Genomic DNA, 14,851 nt, shown 5'->3' on the forward strand with positions numbered 1-14,851 from the left:
TAAAGTTGATCATGTAAGACAAATGTGATTTATCTCCATTTCAAAGGCTAGAAAACTAAGGCTTAGTGGCTTGCATCATTGGACTACTGTCCCATGGCTTGATTTTTGTGAATTTCATAGATTCGAGCTTTGATTCTGATTAAAGGCATTTTGACCAGAAATTAAGGATCAGTAGTATGAAGTGACTGACAAATGCCATGGGGCCATCCTTAAGTCACCCAGCCTCAGTTTGGATTTCAGTATATCTGATTCTTCATTCCAATCTCTTCCCAATATTGCTGGGCTTTCAAACTGTGGTTCACTGGAGCTGTGTTTTCAGTCAGTTTCACAAAAGTGAATTTCTTCACAAGATTTCACAAGAGCTGACGTTGCTACGGGCTGAATTGTATTCCCCTCAAAATCCATGCTGAAGTTCTCCAGTCCCTCAGAACGTGACTGTGTTTTGAGACTGAAGCTTTAAAAAGGTAATTAAGGTAAAATGAAGTCATATAGATGGACCCTAATCCAAAATGACTGATGTCCTTTTAAGAAGGGGAAATTGGGACACAGACACACACACACACACACACACACACACACACACACACACACAGGGAAGAGCAAGTGAAGGCAGCCACCTGTATGCCGAGGAGAGAGCCTGAAGAGCCGTCATCCCTGCCCACACCTCCATCTCAGACTTCCAGGCTCCAGAACTTCATGAGGAAATAAACATCTGCCCTTGAAGCCCCCCCACCCCCACCCCAGTGTGTGGTAATTTGTCACAGTAGCTTTAGGAAATGAATACATACAGTGAGTTTCCTGTACTAAAACGAAACTGGAAAGCCACGTCCTGGATTGTTGCGCAGGCTGTTTGACCAGTTTGATTGCTTTCCTAAATTCACTAACCAGGAGGTCAGATGACTTCCCGGGATCAAAGTCAGCTTCCTCTTGCTGTTACTCGGACCACTGATCTGCAGACATTTTCTTCTTCTTCTAACTTCCCCTCCTGTGACTGGGGACATAAATATTAGAGAAACAAAAGCCCAGAATGCTAAGGTTGCCTTTCTCACTTCCTCTTGCCTCGGAACGCAGCGTTGCTTTGAATACAGTCATTGTCCTAGGGCACTGAGCAGGGGAGAGAAAGCGGCAGTACCCCGGAGGCCACACCAGCAGGCGGATACAGCGTGTCATGTTTCACCGAGCCATTTGTGGACACAGAAAATGCCAGAATGATGCCTCCTACCCGCCTGGCTGGGACTCTGATCCCAGCCATGGCCTTCCTCTCCTGCCTGAGACCTGAGAGCTGGGACCCTTGTGTGGAGGTATGTGGTTAGTGTCAGCTCATCTCCTATGAGATTTGTCTTGCTTCTGAAAAACTGCTCTCTGCTCAGAACTTCCCACTGTGGATCCCCTGCTAGTTGCCGAATTTCATTTGCAAAAAAGAGTCAAATTACCTTAAGGACTTGAGAAGGCACAGGGACCAAACAATTCATTGTTCCATGGCACCAACAGGTAGCCCATGGGTCATGTCCCATTCAGGACTTTAAGTGCTAATAGTGGCTTTAGGTCAGATCTGCTTAAAATCACTGTTCTTTGACTTCTGGGCTGTGTGATCTTGAAGAAGTTATTAAACCTCTCTGAAGCTAGTTTTCACATCTATGAAAGCATTATAATAATACCCGCTTAAACAGAGAGCTGTAAGAAGTCTGCTTCCTGTCATTTCCTTCTGCTAGTGGTCTGTACTCTCAGCTTCAAGCACTCACTTCACCCCTTTCAATCTCAGGAAGGAGTGTGTGAGTGTGTGTGTGTGGGGTGTGTGTGTGTGGGGGGGTGTGTTTTCTCTTAATAGGGAGAACTTTCTTTTTTTTTTTTTAAATTTTATTTTCAATGTTTTTATTTATTTTGGGGACAGAGAGAGACAGAGCATGAACGGGGGAGGGGCAGAGAGAGAGGGACACACAGAATCGGAAACAGGCTCCAGGCTCTGAGCCATCAGCCCAGAGCCCGACGTGGGGCTCGAACTCACGGACCGCGAGATCGTGACCTGGCTGAAGTCGGACGCTTAACCCACTGCGCCACCCAGGCGCCCCAATAGGGAGAACTTTCTAAGTGGATTTCAGACTTGTGGATCTAGCCCTGGTTCCAAAGGATGAAAAGAAAGGAGTTTAGAAAAGAAAAGGGGAGAAAGAGAAATGAAGGCAAAATGGAAAATGAGAAACAAAGATACAAGGGGTGGGGGAAGAAAGAACCATATAAAATGACAGCTAATGCAATGGCTTCTTTCTTTGTGAAATACCAACCGACTTTTGCATAATCTCATTCATGATGGATCTCTTTTGTCCCTCCCCACCCTGTGCATGGACTTTCACAAGTGCTTTGGGAGCCCATGGTAGGACCCAATAACCAAGAGAATGTCCTGGGATTTAATGTGTGACAGGGTCAGAAACTCAAGAAAAGCATAACCAGTGGTGTGCAGAGATTGAGGGCATGGCGGAAATACCATGGGGGAAATACATACCATATGTAACCAAGACAAATTTGTCATCTCAAAGTCTTCCCTTCCTCCAATTTCCTGTCCAGAGCCCTACTCCTTGTCTCCTCTGTGTCCCTCCTGCTGTTAGGTTAATGGGGATGGTCCTCTAATCAAAGTCACCACTAGATAAAATCACACCTTCCCTTTTCCCACACCCCATATTCTCAGTCTCCAAAACCTGTCCAACCCTGCCTATCCCCTAAGTGCCACCCTAGGGCAGGTCCTCAGTTTTCCTGGCCTTGAGTCTTGGATACTGACTGGTCGCGTGCCTCTGGAGTCCCCCACTCTAATTAACTCTGCACATTTTTGTTTGTTTATTTGTTGTTTTGCCTAAGTCTCAGTTCCAACAAATTGCCCTCTTAACAACTTGTGATAACTTTTGAGTGCTATTAGGACAGTTTGCTACCCCACGGCCTTTGCACTGCCTTCCTCTAGCTAGAATGCTTTGCTCCTAAATCAGTGCTGCCCAAAGGCAATATCATGTGGGTCACATCATCTTATTTAAACAATAAATGTAACCAACTAAATTTAGCCAAAGTTGTACTTAACTAAATTGTAGCTAACTAAGTTTAAAATGTAGCTTTAAAATTTCTGATAGCCACTTTGAAAAAATAAAAACTGATAAATCTGATTTTAATATTTTTATTTAACCCAATATATTCAAAATATTATTTGAAAATGTAATATATATTAAACTATTAATAAAATATTTCACAGCCTTTCTGTGGCACAGAGTGTTTGAGATTTAGTATGTATTTTACATTTAATATACCTCTCAATTTAGACTGTTTCTCATCCTCAATAGCCATGTGTAGCTAGTGGCTACCATGATGGAAAGTGCAGTTTTAGTTATCATCATGACTTAATCCCTCACTTCATATTTCTGCTAAAATGTCACCTCCTCTTGGAAGTGTTCCTTGATCACCTCATGTAGAACTCCCTATGCCCCATATTTGCCTCTAATCTCTATGATGATTTACTTTTTATAGCACATCATTAAATACTTTTTGTGTATTTGTTCACGATTTTTCCGTTCTTTTAAAATGGAATCTACAAGTGAAGGATAACATTGCTGATTTTATTTATCACTATATCACAGCATTTTGTGCTGGTCTCAGTCTATCAATAACCAATGTTGGGTTGGACCAGCCCTTGTGGTTCTTTCGGATTGTCAGGTACCTTTCAGCGATAACCATCTGGAAACTTTGAAAAACTAAAAATTTATAACTTATAAGACCTGGAAATTATATAGCACATGTAGGGCCACACATGTGGCCTCAATATTGAGGGTAGAGAGAAAAACTGCTCAAGCATATGGTGTTCTGTTTTTACTGGGGTTGAGAATGGGGCCTTAGGGTTTCCCTGGCTCCCTTCTTAGTGGTGAATTTAAAACATAACAGCAGGGAGTTAAAGGGAGGAGGTAGAGGGGGGAAAAAAAGAAGGCTCAGTGGGGGAAGAAGTCCTGGCTCTATCTAGTCACGTGGCTGGTGTTGTGTTGATCTTAGCCCTCTTCGAAGCTGATGCCTCCCCCAATTAAAAATTTTTTTTTTCAACGTTTTATTTATTTTTGGGACAGAGAGAGACAGAGCATGAACGGGGGAGGGGCAGAGAGAGAGGGAGACACAGAATCGGAAACAGGCTCCAGGCTCCGAGCCATCAGCCCAGAGCCTGACGCGGGGCTCGAACTCACGGACCGCGAGATCGTGACCTGGCTGAAGTCGGACGCTTAACCGACTGCGCCACCCAGGCGCCCCGCCTCCCCCAATTAAAAGCTTAAACCAGACACCTGAATTACAAGAAATGCCTACTGTCAAAGCTTAGACTATACCCAGTACCTAGCACATAGAAATTGCTCAACTTACATATTGTAGATGATTAAAAATACTGCCACAGGGCTCTATCTTCTGCACTGGATGAGGATCCATTTCTCCCACTATGGACCAGCCGCTCTGAAATAGTTTCCATCCTTTTCTTGCTTACATTATTCTCTCCTTCTTTCTCTTTCCACATATCCAAATCTTGCTCATCCTTGAAGACTCACCTTGAAACCTTCTCATTCTCAGAGGCCTTCTATAATCCCTGGATCCAGAATTGACCTCTACCACTTATGTGCCAAAGGAACTCTTTTGGGGAAAAAAAATTTCCAGGCCTGGTTTATGGTCCATCACACTAGTATGAGTTGTGTTCCTATCTTAGCTCTTCCTCTAGACTGTAAGCTCCTTGAAGTCTGGAGCCATTTCACACTGGTCTTTGTACTGTCCGTAGCACTTAGATAAAATGGCTACAATTTGGATTTAAGCAAATCTTCATTCAATCAGGTATTCTCTCATTTAGTCGATAAATACTTAGTGAGCATTCACCATTTGCCAGGCACAACTGTGAGTGCTGGAGACATAGCAGAGGGCAAGAATATCAAAGCTTACAATGTAGTAAGGGTAATGAAAAGACACATGGCACAATCACATAGACAGTGTAATGTTAGATGGTGATACACCCTGCGAAGGCAGATGACAGAGCATAAGGGAAGGATGCCTGGTACCATCCTCTATGAGACAGTATGGTCTGGGAGGCTCCTACAGGGGATAGCATTTCCAGAGACATGCCCATCGATGAAGTGAAGAGCTGCACACGTGACCTGTAAGACCTTATGCAGATTATTCCATCACTCTGACTTCTTCTTCTTTAAAAGGTTTATTTGAAGATTAAAGTATATAACATATAAGAAATAGGCCCACATATGGTAGGGGATTAATAATAACTAATAACAATAAATGTTAACATGTATCGATCATTTACACTGTAATAGGCTTTGGGATAATCTCTTCAAATACCTTATTTCATTTAATCCTTTTAACAGATTCTATTTTGGTTTGGTTTGAAACAGAAAACCAAAATTAGCTGGCTTAAGCAAGAAATTTTGTTGAATAAATCAGAGAATTCAGAAATTAAATGGGAAGTTAGAGAACAAGGCCTACAAAGAATTTGGGGAATATGATGGAAACAAGCATAGGAACCAAGGGAGCATAAAGTACTTGGCCTTATTTGCTAGGTTACACCACTGAAGTCCAAGCATCTGAAGGATTTTTCCCCATTTCTGTGTTACCTACTCAAAGGTCAATCAGCCAAAAGAGAGAATGCAACTGGCAAAAACTGAGTTATGACTATGAAGTCCAGGCACCTGAACTGATAGTCTCCTCGAGGCTGTATACAATTGTGGGGTACTTGGTGTAAAAAAGGTTTTGCCCCAAATCCCATGGAACACTGGGGTGAAACTCAGGGCTTCTGGACTCCAGAGCCTTAGCCTTTCAGCAGTTGATTCCCCTGCTTCTCCCTAAATGCTGCCATTGTGATAGCAGAGGTTAGAAAAGAGGACATAGGAAGTTCTCTCCCCTTCCAAATCTAGAGTAAGAGATTTTATAAAGTGAGTGGATAAATGAATGAATGAATGAGTGGATGGATGGATGGATGGATGGATGGATTGATGGATGAAAGATGGTTGGATGGCCCCAGTCCAGGAGGTCTCCATGGGTCTGGCTTAGGAGAAGGGTGTAGAGAGGGCAGTCCATTGAGGTGCATGTATTAAGACACTGTATCTAATATGTGATCATTGCAGGTGGTTCCTAACATTACTTACCAATGCATGGACCTGAATCTTCACAAAATCCCCGACAACATCCCCTCATCAACCAAGGACCTGGACATGAGCTTTAACCCCCTGAGAAATTTAGGCAGCCATAGTTTCTCCAAGTTCCCAGAACTGCAGGTGCTGGATTTATCCAGGTAATGACTGAGATTTTACACACGGCAAAGGTGAAATGCTCATTGTTCTATCATTTTGTTCTTATGTCAGGAGTCTCCTCTTTATTCACTTAGTCATTCAACAGGTACCTTATTTGCTGTATAACTTTGGACAAGCCCCTTCCTTTCTCCAGGTCTCAGTTGCCTCATCTGTGAAATGAGTACCTGGACAAGACAATTTCTAAGAACAGTTCTATCTTTTGATTTTAGGACAGGGGAGAAAATTGACTCAAACTCTTTCACCAGCAGATATTTATTGAGTACTATTTGCTATATAGTATAGAGTCTACTAGGAAATAAAAGTTTATTGATATATACAACTCCAGCTATTAAAGAGGGCATACACACTTGAATGAAGTAACATATTAAAATCCTGAACATGATGTTAGGCCCATAGTAGGCATTCAATAAATGTTCCTTGATTCTGATTTGGGATTTTTGAACCTGAGATAAGCATGGGAATACACACCAGTAAGGGATAAACTATGTGCAAACTAGAGGCAAAATGTTGTGTCGTTCAAAAGAGAGGCCTTCTCTGCAGTGGGTAATCAAGACAGATTTCATGAACTGAGTAGGATTCAAAAAAATATCTAGAATATTGAAAGTGTGATAGAGATAGGGAAATAGGAAGATATAAGCAACCCAAGAAGAAAGATGGCAAGGTCAAAGAAAAATATCTGCTGTAAGAAAGAACAGTGACTAAGATTTTTCTTTTCTGATTCAGGGAAATGTAACATTTATTAGGGCAGGTGAAATTGTTATCATTATTTTGGGGAGAGAATTGGATTCTAAAATTATTTTCATCATTAGGGCCTTACTTTAAAATGTACTAGATAATGGATCATATTCTATATAAGAGTTTGGGGAAAATGCAGATGCATTTATATATATGGCTATTTATTATAGAAACTTTTAATAAATTCTAAGACCATAGCATGAAAACCTTCTTTAGAGCAGATCTTTATATAGAAAGAAGAGGGGACACCTGATGTTTTATACTCTAACTTGGACAGTGAAAGCGTATAACAAAGAGGGAATGGAGTGTTTTGAAAGGCAGTGGGGGTTGAGGAGAGAGCTCTGTGGGGCTCAGAAGACCTGAGCCAGATCTTCCTCCAACATTTACAGCCACATGGACTGAGGCATGTCACTTGATCTCCCTGAGTCTCAGTATTCTTTTTTTTTTTTAATTTTTTTTTCAACGTTTATTTATTTTTGGGACAGAGAGAGACAGAGCATGAACGGGGGAGGGGCAGAGAGAGAGAGAGGGAGACACAGAATCGGAAACAGGCTCCAGGCTCTGAGCCATCAGCCCAGAGTCCGACGCGGGGCTCAAACTCCCGGACCGCGAGATCGTGACCTAGCTGAAGTCGGACACTTAACTGACTGCGCCACCCAGGCGCCCCTCAGTATTCTTATCTGTGAAACAGAAATGATGAAACTTACCACACAGGGCTAAATGTGATCGTGGATGTTAACAGGCATATATATTAAGAACCTTATAAGGCAGACTTTGTAAGAATAAAAATATTACTATTGTTATAGCACTTCATTAGTTTCTGAATTTCATTTTTCTGAATAAGACTTTTTCAAGAACTATAATTAAGATAAACAGATCTCCCCTCCCCTTTTTTAAAGCAAGAAGTAGTTTCTCATCAGACCATGTGTTTTATAAGGAATACGTAAGGAACTTTTCTCAGAGGCCTTAACTATGTGCCTCAAGAGAGGCCAGCTCTCTCTCTCTCTTGATTACGGTTTAGGGCAAGGACAAACATAGTATTGTAGATATCCTTTCCCTTATCATATCCCTTCACAATGTTCACATATAGTGATTCAACTAGTCCTCTAGGATGCTTTGTAATAGACCAGGCACCCTGTTATTCTTATGGAAACCTATTGACACATGTATTTGCTTTTTTGGACAAGGAAACTGAAGTACAGAGAGTTTAAGTAATGTATCTACATTCACTCTCTACGTTTTGTAGAGCTTGCTGCAGCAGAGATTCATAGTCACATCTCCTGCTTCCAAGTTAAATGTTCTCTTCATCTTAATGCTCTGTTTCTCTAAAGTGATGAGCCCCCTTTGATGAGACAGAGCAACAGCAAGACCTCTCCAGTCATCTGATGCACAAAGCAATATACATAAGTTTATAGGTTACAACATCCTATAACTGAAAGTAACTTGAGAAATAATCAAGTTTAGCTGCCTCATTTAGAAAGGTGATAACTGAGGTCTGGAGAGGAAGTTTCCAAAATCATGTGATATGAGAGAGAGGACATCAAAGACACCAGAGCCAAGATATCTTGCCCACTTTTCCAGTATTCTTTCTATAGCATCTTCCACCTTCTATTGAATTACCAATCGATAACAAAAGCTTGGGCCAAAATGCTTTGATTACCCATGACCCACATGGAGGGGATAGGACAAGTGGAGAAATTGTTAACGTGATTCAGGTTGGACTAGGAAATAACTCACTTGCAAATTGTAACTGTCATGCACTTGTAGGACTGGCAGGTGTTTACCATTGACTTGCCATTCATTGGCTGGATAAGAACCTTGTCTGTAGGACACCTCTATGAACACTGTATACAGCATGGCTTCCATTCCTCTGGAGATAAAATTCAAAATCCTTTATCCAGTCTTGAAGCCTTTGCTTTGTACCCTCCTTTCTCCACAAGTTCGTCTCACACTCCTCCACTTCCCTCTCTGTACTCCAGACACAGAAGCAGTTTCTTATGGTTCCTCCATGTATCATGGCTGTTGCCTACCTCAGACTCACTTCCTTTTCTTGGTAATCCTTACTCATCTTTCAGGTTACAACTTAAGTGCTCTCATGGAAGCCTGCTCTGGTCCCCTCTGTCCAGGTACATTCCTTCCATATAAGGTTTCATAGTATACTTTCCTTTTCTTCCATACAACTCACTCCCATCACCTGTTACTACTAACATTTACCTGTGATAACCACAACTTTCAAATATCTAGCTATCATACATGGAGAACTCTGCATAGACATTGAGGGTAACACAAATGTGTAATTTTTTATGTCTTTAAAATTGACATTGACCGGTTATTTAGCATGGCTAACAACTAACAGCTATCCATATCATCTGTGCCAATCTGATGGACAATCACAATTATGTATGGCAGGAAATAGCTAAAGTTAATCCAAGGTGGTTACATACTCTATCAGCCATACAGTCTTCACGTATCCCAATTATTGATCTTTAACTGACTTCTTTCTGATGGATGTGTTGCCTCTGCTTAGCACATGTGCCTAGTGTGCTAAAAAGAGTTTGTCATTGTGTCCAGCGTAATAATACTGCATCTGTGGGGTTTCTTATTTGCTCGTGTCATGATCTGTCCTGCTTCATGTCTTTGTCGATGGCATAGATCATATGGCATGTCACATCTGTGTGAAGAGCTAGGTGACTGGGGTGGTTACTCCATTTTGAGTTTTGATTCAGCAGAAATATTATATAATCTGTATCTCTTTTCCCTGTAGGTGTGAAATTCAAATAATTGAAGATGATGCATATCAGGGCCTAAACCACCTCTCCATCTTGATATTGACAGGAAATCCTATCCAGAGGTTATTCCCAGGAGCTTTTTCTGGACTATCAAGTTTACAGACGCTGGTGGTTGTGGAGACAAATATAGCATCTCTAGAGGACTTCCCCATTGGACATCTCAAAACGTTGAAGGAGCTTAATGTGGCTCACAATCTTATCCATTCCTTCAAATTACCTGAATATTTATCTAACATGCCCAACCTTGAGTATTTGGATCTTTCCAATAACAAGATCCAAAATATTTATCATAAAGACTTACAGGTTCTACGTCAAAAGCCTCTACTCAACCTTTCTTTAGACTTGTCCCTAAACCCTTTAGACTTTATCCAACCAGGTGCCTTTAAAGAAATTAAGCTCCATGAACTGATTTTGAGAAGTAATTTTAATAGTACAGATGTAATGAAAGCTTCTATTCAAGGTCTGGCAGGTTTACAGATCCATCAGTTGGTTCTGGGAGAATTTAAAAATGAAAGGAACTTGGAAAGATTTGACAAATCTATCCTGGAGGGACTGTGCAATTTGATCATAGAAAAATTCCGGATAGCATACTTTCACAAGTTCTCAGAGGATGCTACTGACTCATTTAATTGTTTGGCAAACGTTTCTACCATTTCTCTGGTGCATCTGTATTTCAACGGGTTAAAACAGCTCCCTAAAAATCTCGGATGGCAACGGTTAGAATTGGTTAACTGTGAATTTGAACAATTTCCCACATGGAAGCTGGACTCTCTCAAGGAGCTTGTTTTCTCTGCCAACAAAGTTGGGAACACTTTTACTCAGGTTAAGTTGGAAAGCCTTGAGTTTCTAGATCTCAGTAGAAATGACTTTAGTTTCAAGAGTTGCTGTTCTGAGAGAGATTTGGGGACAACCAGACTGAAGCATTTAGATCTAAGCTTCAACAATATTATTACCATGAGTTCAAACTTCTTGGGCTTAGAACAGTTAGAATATCTAGACTTCCAGCATTCCAGTTTGAAACAGGTCAGTGATTTTTCAGTATTCCTACCCCTCAAAAACCTCCGTTACCTTGATATTTCTTACACTCACACCCAAGTTGCCTTCCATGGCATCTTCAATGGCTTGATCAGCCTCCAAATCTTAAAAATGGCTGGCAATTCTTTCCAGGACAACTTCCTTCCAAATATTTTCATGGAGCTGACTAACTTGACCATTCTAGACCTCTCTGATTGTCAGCTGGAACAGGTGTCCCAAGTGGCATTTAACTCACTCCCTAAACTTCAGTTGCTAAATATGAGTCACAATCACCTCTTATCATTGGATACACTTCCTTATGAACCTCTTCACTCCCTCCAGACTCTGGACTGCAGTTTTAATCGTATAGTGGCCTCTAAGGAACAAGAACTACGGCATTTTCCAAGTAATCTATCTTCCTTAAATCTTACTCGGAATGATTTTGCTTGTGTTTGTGAACACCAGAGTTTCCTGCAGTGGGTCAAGGACCAGAGGCAGCTCTTGGTGGAAGTTGAACAGATGGTGTGTGCAAAACCTTTGGACATGCAGGGCATGCCCATGCTGAATTTTAGGAATGCTACCTGTCAGGTGAGAAAGACCATCATTACTGTGTCGGTTTTCACTGTACTCTTGGTTTCTCTGGTGGTGGTTCTGGTGTATAAGTTCTATTTCCACCTGATGCTTCTTGCTGGCTGTAAAAAGTATAGCAGAGGTGAAAGCACCTATGACGCCTTCGTTATCTACTCAAGCCAGGATGAAGATTGGGTGAGGAATGAATTGGTAAAGAACTTGGAGGAGGGGGTGCCCCCTTTTCAGCTCTGCCTTCACTACAGAGACTTTATTCCTGGTGTGGCCATTGCCGCCAACATCATCCAGGAAGGTTTCCATAAAAGCCGGAAGGTTATCGTCGTGGTGTCCCAGCACTTTATCCAGAGTCGATGGTGCATCTTTGAGTATGAGATTGCCCAGACTTGGCAGTTTCTGAGCAGCCGTGCCGGCATCATCTTCATCGTCCTGCAGAAGTTGGAGAAGTCCCTGCTGCGGCAGCAGGTGGAGCTGTATCGCCTTCTCAACAGGAACACCTACCTGGAGTGGGAGGACAGTGTCCTGGGGAGGCACATCTTCTGGAGACGACTCAGAAAAGCCTTGCTGGATGGTAAACCACGCAGTCCAGAAGGAATGGCAGATGCAGAAGGCAGCTAGCGTGGAAGAGTAACCTCTGCCTGAGGAGGAAACACTCCTGCAGTGCTTCTTGCCCAGCTTGACCCAGTACCTTCGTTCACTAAATGAGAATTAAATGTTGTGACATACCTGGCGCTGTGCCAAGGGCAGATGATTCAGTGGTGCCCGAGGAACCCAGGACTGCTGACCTCATGGGGTTTACAGTGCAGGGGGAGTAAGTACTGTGCTAAATTACAGAATCTCCAGGTGGATGTTTCAACCAAATCAGCTAAGGAGTCCATGGCAGGGAAAGTCAACTCAACACTTACCCCATCAAACTGAATTAGACCTAAGACCCTGGGCCCTAGTGAAATCAGAAGAAGGTATAGTTCTTCACCTGAGTCTTCTGGATGGAAACTACCTCATGTTTTACATTTTAGCCAGCTTAAATTTAACTGAATGAGGTCTTTACTCACTTTTCCCTTTTCTATTGAATGCAATTTAAATTCCACTTGATAACTCAGAAGGCTCCTGATTGAGACCACCTCCCCTCCAATTTCAACCTGTTTCCTTACATAGGCTAAAGTCTGTAACTAATTCCGAAGGAAATCTGAGTAATACATATCCACAAACATCCTGGTCTTTCTTTTGTATGTTCTAAATATTAACTAACTGTGCCTGATATATTTTTGTTTTTATAAATCTAGTTCTCATTTTTCATGTCTTCTCTATAAACTCTTACCATAAATAAGGCTTTTAGAGACATGCTAGAAATTTCCATATTTAAGCACTATCATTCAAGAAAATATGTGAAATTCACTCCATCACTTTGTCGCTTGATGTCACTCTAAAGTTATTAACTACTACGTTATGACTGTCATGAAGGAAGCATTACAATGATTTTGTTTAAAGTGGCACTTTTTGTAAGAGAGAGGGACAAGTCCAAATTCCTGGTCTTATAAAGAGCAATTCAGGCTAAGGGCAGGCCAAGAAATGGGATGGCCTCAGGAGGTCATTTTTTGATGGTCCTAGAAACATATGGCTGATACAGTTGAGGTGACCACATGACGAGAGCTGCAGCAGTCTCTTCCACAGCAGATGAATATTGCCTGACAGGACATTGATGCCTTCAGGGATTGTGAAATAGTTTAAGGTGGGGAGCATACATTGTGGCTTCCTGTTGGGTATCACTCTGTGACCACATTTAGGAAGGAGTGGATGTTATGACTGAGAAAATAATGTCACTGAGGGTAAAGTGGGTCACGTTGAGGAGAATTCTTCAAAGAGCACACACTTATCTTCCCCAGAATGGTACATTCAAAGGAAGATCAGTGAAGACACTTGGAAAATATGCTTGTCAAAAGTGAAAACATGGCCACACCCAAGAGTGTGCTTGTGACGGAGTGTTTCAGAGTGCATTTTCATTGCAATATAGTGGGAGGTGTTGCACACAGCTGGGTGTGCTTCTGAGTCTTACGTGGTAGTGAAAGTGGATAGTGGATCTATGTATTTGTGCATGTCTCTAAGTATTACTGTCTGTGTGTGGACGCAAGAGTTTGTGTGTGTGTCTGTGTGATTATGTCTGTATGGAACAGTGTGATTATATTGCAAGGGGAATATGTGATTGATGTGAATGTCTACAGCTGTTGCTTTATTATTTTTATTATTTTTTAACGTTTATTTATTTATTTTGAGACAGAGAGCAAGCGGGGGAGGATGAGAGAGAGAATCCCAAGCAAGTTCCATGCTGTCAGTGCAGAGTCCGATGTGGGTCTCCATCTCAGGAACTGTGAAATTGTGACCTGAGCTGATATCAAGAGTCGGATGCTTAACCGACTGAGACATTCAGGTGCCCCTACAGCTGTCTGAGATAGGTTCTCTACTCTTGTGTTTGTATGCGATTACTTATATACAAATGTCTACATTAGATTCTGAGTATGCCTGAAGGCATGTGTTTTCTGCGCGTGTCCACGCTACAGTGAGTGTGTGTTTTGCACATGTGTGTTCGTTCAAGCAAACATACAAGACTCCAAGGAGGAAAATCAAAATGTAACTAGAGTGTTTCTTGTATACAAGGCTGATGCTGGCCTTCTTCCCATCAGCCTCCTCTCCCAGATGGGAATTCAGAAAATTGCAGGTGAGGTAGACCAGAAAGGAAAGAAATGATACGATGGAAATGTAAGGGGAGGAAAGAAGAAAGTCAGGCCTAGGGCAAATTCTTTGCAGCTATTTAAGTCCTCTGGATTGAAAAGACATGAAGAGTGGAATAGAGAGAAAGTAATACTAGTTGGAATGCCTTAAATTTGTGTAATACCTTACAACTTGGAATATAGTCACACAATTACGACCACATGTAAATTTCTTATCATTGAGGTGAGGTAGCAGGTTAAGAATTAGTTTCCTCATTTTACTGACATTAAACCTGAAGCTAAAGGAAGTACATTTATTGTCAATAGGCCACAGTGTAAATGACCGGCAGGACCTGGACTTGGGCCTCCAGCCTCCTCAGGGCAGCTCAGTTTTCTACTACACCCCACTGCTTCATGCTGAGAGTTGGTAAAACAAGAAGTGAAACCCCTGTAGTTTTCTGTGTGGTTGACGCCAGTCAAGGGTTTTTCACTGAAACCATGAATCTTTAGGCAAATACATATGCAATACATATTATATATCAAATGATTTACTTATAACACATTTCTTTCCATAAAGGATGTGAGGGAGATTCAAATGGGCAATAAGGCTAACCGATTAGAGCCAGAAAAGCTGGACAAAGAATGAAAAGGGGAAAGGAAGACACTAAGCGTAAGGTTTAGCATACCGTTTTCCCATTCAACCGTTGGAAAG

At 41.7% G+C, this 14,851-nt stretch overlaps 1 protein-coding gene across 2 annotated transcripts; it reads left to right on the top strand.

The window, feature by feature from the left end:
• Positions 1-879: 879 nt before the first annotated feature.
• On the top strand, positions 880-12,834 carry TLR4 (toll like receptor 4). Of its 2 annotated transcripts, XM_040482119.1 has the most exons (3): positions 880-1,301; positions 6,126-6,292; positions 9,811-12,834. In XM_040482119.1, exons 1-3 carry the CDS (start codon positions 1,209-1,211, stop codon positions 12,050-12,052), a joined length of 2,502 nt encoding a protein of 833 aa, XP_040338053.1. In that variant the 5' UTR covers positions 880-1,208; the 3' UTR covers positions 12,053-12,834. The 2 variants fall into 2 exon arrangements, with proteins under 2 accessions (XP_040338053.1, XP_040338054.1); XM_040482120.1 differs by lacking the exon at positions 880-1,301 and having other exon boundaries at positions 6,185-6,292; positions 9,882-12,834.
• Positions 12,835-14,851: the final 2,017 nt, after the last annotated feature.

Source organism: Herpailurus yagouaroundi, unplaced genomic scaffold (assembly GCF_014898765.1).
Source record: "Herpailurus yagouaroundi ecotype Mexico unplaced genomic scaffold, PumYag 160, whole genome shotgun sequence".
NCBI lineage: Eukaryota > Metazoa > Chordata > Mammalia > Carnivora > Felidae > Herpailurus > Herpailurus yagouaroundi.